The sequence below is a fragment of the Nerophis ophidion genome, linkage group LG16, assembly GCF_033978795.1.
Source record: "Nerophis ophidion isolate RoL-2023_Sa linkage group LG16, RoL_Noph_v1.0, whole genome shotgun sequence".
NCBI lineage: Eukaryota > Metazoa > Chordata > Actinopteri > Syngnathiformes > Syngnathidae > Nerophis > Nerophis ophidion.
This window is the reverse complement of record NC_084626.1, coordinates 40542755-40548754: the sequence shown is the minus strand read 5'-3', so window position 1 is coordinate 40548754 and position 6000 is coordinate 40542755. Positions and strand designations below refer to the sequence as shown.

The 6000-nt window shown below is 36.0% G+C and overlaps 1 protein-coding gene across 2 annotated transcripts in view; it reads right to left on the bottom strand.

The window, feature by feature from the left end:
* LOC133535403 (U3 small nucleolar RNA-interacting protein 2-like) overlaps window positions 1-6000 on the bottom strand; it is an 11459-nt gene continuing 5459 nt past the window's right edge. Inside the window, exons 11-16 of one of the 2 annotated variants that reach the window (XM_061875225.1) lie at window positions 3457-3591; window positions 3083-3145; window positions 2854-3011; window positions 2632-2711; window positions 2482-2555; window positions 1-1153 (exon numbers count right to left, since the gene is read on the bottom strand). In XM_061875225.1, the coding sequence (XP_061731209.1) occupies window positions 1051-1153; window positions 2482-2555; window positions 2632-2711; window positions 2854-3011; window positions 3083-3145; window positions 3457-3591 (613 nt within the window). In that variant the 3' untranslated portion in view covers window positions 1-1050. The remainder of the gene's footprint in view (window positions 1154-2481; window positions 2556-2631; window positions 2712-2853; window positions 3012-3082; window positions 3146-3456; window positions 3592-6000) is intronic. The other variant, XM_061875226.1, reaches the window with a different exon arrangement.

Here is a 6000-nt window from a genome sequence, read left to right as displayed (position 1 = left end):
TTGAGTTGTAACCAAAACTTGTATTTTCTTTGAAAATAATACATTTTACAAAACCTGTTTGGTTGCATACAAAGACACAAATTTCTTGCCATAGATGAGTACAGTTTTAATATGCTCTTATATGTTGGCACTTAGATGTGCTCGACGTGTTTTGCAACAATTTAGTAGGAAATCGTACAAAAAGTTAGGCATCTGTTGCAGAAATAATCTGTTCCAGGGTCAAACTGTGGCTGACATGACTTGACTGTACGGCCAAGGTTTAAGAAAGATGTTGACAAGTGTAAACAAGAAGTCAACCACTTGAATAAAAAAAAAAAAGTAAATAAAACCACATGATTTGAATCATACATTTTGGTATTAAATTGTGTTGAGAACAGGGTCATGTGACTTTGCACCGTGCCTTGTCCTAACTGGTCATTGTTGTTGTGCGCAGTAAACTTCATGATTCACACCATGTGTTCCAACGTGAACCCTGGTGACGTCATGTATAAAATTAGATGTGTTATATACTGTATGTGCTTTTCTCAAACTCATGGAAATAAACCACTTTTTTTGGAATATCAAAATGCTCCACACTAATTATTTGTGTTTATTTATTGTTGCTGGAGGTGATTGCACCTCTGACCCACCCCCAGCTATAAATATAATACACAATTCACTGCTTTGTCAGATGTGTAGATTAAAATAACAAAACCGGTAGCTCCGTTGCCAGAATTTTGCAGTAAAATTCTGTAGGATTTTGATTTTAGCGCCCCAGCTAAAGTATATTTTCTTTTCTCGTTTACTATTCAGCACATTTAACTGGGTTGTATCTCTCACATTTCTTTCAATTGAAAAATTTGTTCAAAAATTAAATATATTTGCTATACATTTCCTTTGCAGTGCAAATATAGTGACTTTAGTCTAGCAGATTGGTCCGTTAAGTAACTACACAGTCAATACAGCCAGTGAGTGTGCTAGTCACATTTAGGTATTACTTGAAAGCACTGGCAGTAAGAAATAAATGCCAATGTATGTTTTTGAGGAGCCTTTAATGTAAAAAAGAAAAGTTCAGTTGTCCAGATTTTCTTCTTCTTGGATAGAAAGTTTCCTTGGAAGAGGAATAATACAAATTCCATTGCGGGCTTCTTTAAATCGCAACCATCGACCCAACCTGTATGAAGTAAGAACAGCTTGTAGGACATTTTATATCTGGCATGCATTCTAGCATCAAGTTATTGACACATTTTCATTCATGTATTCTTCATCCGAGCTCAACATCTTTGTCTAATTTGCATAAAAGAGAGAAAAAACATGAAAGCAAACAAATATGCTTAGAAATGCTAAATAACTTTCTTCTCTGGCCCTTTTTTAAAATCGCAAACCTGTGAGTGTTTTTGATATGCATATTACTTGCTAAAAATATTTGCTAAAATGCCGTACATACAGAATACTTGCTAAAATAATGTACATATACAGTATGTGCAACACTTGCTAAAATAATAGATATACCGTATGTGTCATAATTTCTAAAAATACTGTACACATGTATATTTGCAAAATATACGGTACATATATGTACTTGCTAAATATGCAGTACACATGTATAATACTTGCTAAATATACAGTACCCTTGTAAAACTTGCTCCAAACACTGAACAAACTTGTAATACTCGCTAAAAAATACTGTACATTTGTAAAACTTGCTAAAAAGTACTGTACATATATGGGTTATCGTTTCTAGGTTGGCAACATTGACCCCTGCTATGACTTCTGTTAATTAAGAAAATGGATGGATGGAAGAAAGGGACCTATGATGCAATCTACTGTACACACTTGTTACAACAAGCTGAATTCAGACAGTCCCATCATGAAGTGTTTATGAGCAAGCGCGAAAGTGGCAGCACAAAATCTACTTGTCCAAGTGTATTGGCCCCGGGCTGCCATGAATAAAAATTAAAAGAATAATTTAATGCTAAATAATAGATGAAAAATTACTAATACATGAATAATACTATTAATTAATAGTAATAATTGTATAACCAACCAATGAGTAACTAAATATTCATAAATTAACTAAGACACTAATATACATTTCATCTAAGTATGAAAGTACATGAATAATAATAATTGAATAACCAATAACTAACAGTAATAAAATAACTTTAGAAAATTTAACTATTAAAATTACTTACAGTAATAAATCAATAATGACAGATAATGATACTTAAAAAGGAATAACACCAATAATAATAATTTCATAACTAAAAATATTTAATAACTATTAATAATAATCAGTTCATGTATAATTATTGATCATACCAATTCATGAATAATAACTACTAATAAAAATGGTGTAAGTGTAATGACCACAAGTTAAATCCTGAATAGTAAGTGTTTACCAAGTAACACATTTCCCCCTGAGGACAAAGGACAAAAGTGCCATCTAGTGGACACTGGTGTATAAAAGGTGGTTGCTATGGAAACGGCAGCATGAAATACCTGTGTTCCTGTCCTACTCCTGCCACCAAGAACTGACCAGAGTGTGAAAACTTCAGGCTGTTGACAAAACCCACCTGAGCAGGAAAGAAAAGGAGGACACAAATTAAGCACCGGCGTTAGAGGAAGATATTTGGAGTAAAGTTTATTTACCAAGGGGATGCTAAAGAGAGGCTGCAGTCCTCGATAATTCTGACCGCACTTCCACAGCTGCACCTGAGAGTTGCTGGAACCTGTGAAGCATGGACATTAATACTCAGCAACCAAACATGTAGCAAGATATTTACTGAATGTTTTTGCATTCATTTTGAATCTTTAATCAATGTCCCTGTGTGTGTGTGTGTGTGTGTTTGTGTGTACGGTGTGTACTCTCACAGCCAGAAGCACCTGAGGCTACAACGTCGGAGTTCTGAAGCGCGGCCACAGCGGCCACCCAGTGAGGCTGCTCCAGTCCGGCGTCACCACGGCAACCATGAGCCTGCTTTACCGTGCTGAGCGGCTTCTTCTTGTTGACGTTCCAAATAGACACCGAGCTAAAGACATTAAGCAACAATGCGTTGACAAAACACGGATTTGTAGTCATGTTGATGGTGCCATCGCATACCCGTCGTCCCCGCCCGTGATCATGTGCTCCTCGTTAATCAGCTGGACACAATCAATAGAACCCCTGCAACAAACAGACATGGTGATATTTCATCATTATGTCCATTTGTTGACAAGTCACGGTCCACTGCATTCTTCTTCGGACTGAGAAGTTCCCACTTAAATTGATGTCGACATAAATGATGTCAAACACTAAGGAAAAAAGGTCAACTAATATTATCATTGACTTTATTATCACTAAAAAACAACATAACTAATAAAGCATTTACACATTCACTGCATGTTCAATGCAACGCAAACTTCAAAATAAAAGCATGGCAGTATTAAACAGGAAATCACGGTCCCTGTGCTGGTGGCCCCTAGATACGCACTTACTCATGTCCGTTGAATACAAGCTGCGACTCCTCCGCGATTTTCCACACTCGCATGGTGCGGTCCCGCCCGCCGGTGCTGACGCAGCGCTCTCGGCTCAAACTGTCGAGTCCAGTGATGGCGTCCTGATGGCCAAAGCTTTAGGACGATACAAAACGTGATAATGACTAATGATAGCAAAAAAGATTAAATACATTTGATCGACACATGCAATTTGCTTTTTTTCCTCCAAATAATCGTCCACTTGAATAAATAAAAGCCTCTTTGCCCCTCAGGGAAAAAACAGCAGCTGAAACATTGATAATGATAACAATTACAGGTTGGAGAAATGAGGGATTCTCCAATGCATCTCGATTAGAATGTTGGTGCATCAGTTACCGATGGACAAATGCCCAAACATCGATTATTTACGTATGTTAAACTAATACAGATGATGCTAAAATGCAGTATTGCTTAAATTCTGTAAACGTTAGTTCTCGGTTTGGTTGTAACTAACTATAAGCTAACATTCTTTTAATGGTACGTGTTAGCACGGACACACACACAGAGAAGGGAGGATTAAAGGACAAACTATACTATCCGCGGCACTAAGCAAGCTTGGATAGGAAGTATTAAAACCAGAAAATAATTAATGTTTTTTACACCTCAACAGAAGACTAATAGGAACCACTTTACAGCACAGAGTGACCACCTAAGAAGAAATGAGCAAGTAGATGAATAAGTCAGGAGAGACAATAATATCCAAACAGTGCGGTTAGAGGTCCTAACACTTTTAGGCATAAATACGAAGGAGTAGCCAGATGACACAAGTCTTTATGGTAAATGGGGCCAAAACGTCTGAACATTCTGTGGTTTTACAAGGCACAGAAATTAAATCAAGGATGCCTATGCCTGCTCACCAAGTAGGGACGTTTATTTCATCACTTAGCAGGCTACTACAGTTCATACTAAAAAGACACGCACGCAAACATTCAAAAACGCAATACTTCATCGGTCAATAGCCAAAGGAGGAGCCTTGTAGACATAATCAGGGTTAAATCACCAAAAATGATTCCTGGGCGTGGCCACCGCTGCTGTTCACTGCTCCCCTCACCTCCCGGGGGGTGAATAAGGGTGATGGGTCAAATGCAGAGAATAATTTCCCCACACCTAGTGTGTGTTTGACAATCATTGGTATTTTAACTTTAAATGTATTACATTTACAACATACAATAATAATATACCGTACAATAACAATATGCAATATAATATAATAATAAACAATGTAATTATAGATAACATGTAAACAATTGATTTATAATTTGATTGTAACCGCCGAATTGAAATAGAATGGTGAGGTGCCCAAAGATTCTAGTACTACTAATAAAAGTAATAATAATGACGCTGATGGTGAAGACAATAATGATACTATCACCACAACAGAAATGCCTGCTGTAAAGCTGAACCTTTCAGTTTAAAAGCAAAATGTCATGCTTAGCCTTTCACAATCCCTCCCACGGGAATATATTTATCAAGAAAATCTCTAAACTATAGAAACATAATATACATTCATTATACGAACATTTTTTGTGAAATAATTAAATGTATTCAATATATATTTTTTTAAAACATCAAAGAGCAGGTTTATAAACTAAAAAAATACAATAAGTTTTGAGTGAAACTTGAGTGAAACTGTATATTAAAGTTATTAAGTAATATGTGCCTATGCAATACATTATTATTGTAACTATGCAAATGCAAAATTCAAAGCCTCCAGCTAATAGGTTTTGCTTAGAGACACATATTACTCTCTGTAGTTAAGTGAAGCGCTGCAGTGACAACATAAAGAAAAACAATTTTAGATAATCGCCTTGTGAGAAATCAGGTATTTCTAGTAGCTGACAGTAAGAATGTTTGCAATTTTTCTGTTTCCTTATTCCACCATTACATGTTTTGAACTACTGCGATGTGTCGTATGTCACAATAAACGATGCAGAATGAATATATAAAGTTAGTGAGAACATTAGAAACATAAACCCCAATATTAAACACTCTAAGGCAGGGGTCGGGAACCTTTTTGACTGAGAGAGCCATATAAGCCAAATATTTTTAAAAGTATTTCTGTGAGAGCCATACAACTTTTTTTTTTTTTTTTCACACTGAATACAACTACACGCGTGCATTTTTAAGAAAGACCAACATTTTTAGAGTATTATTCTTTTTAATAACGTTGTTATTCTGAGGCTAGCCAAAAATAAATAAAATACTTCTTACCATTAATGCGACTTCTTGAACAGGTGCGGTAGAACCGGATGGATGGATGAAAATGCATGAGAATTTTTTATATTTTGAACGTTATTTTTGATACTGTGATTACCAGCGGATTTATTCATTACTTATCGTGTTAAGCAATGTCAGCTAAAATTTATCTGAGAGCCAGGTGCAGTCATCAAAAGAGCCACATCTGGCTCTAGAGTCATAGGTTCCCTACCCCTGCTCTAAGGTGAATATGTCTGTGACATGACAGTGTCAATCAAAATGGAGCATTTTCTTTGTGTCCCTAATGAA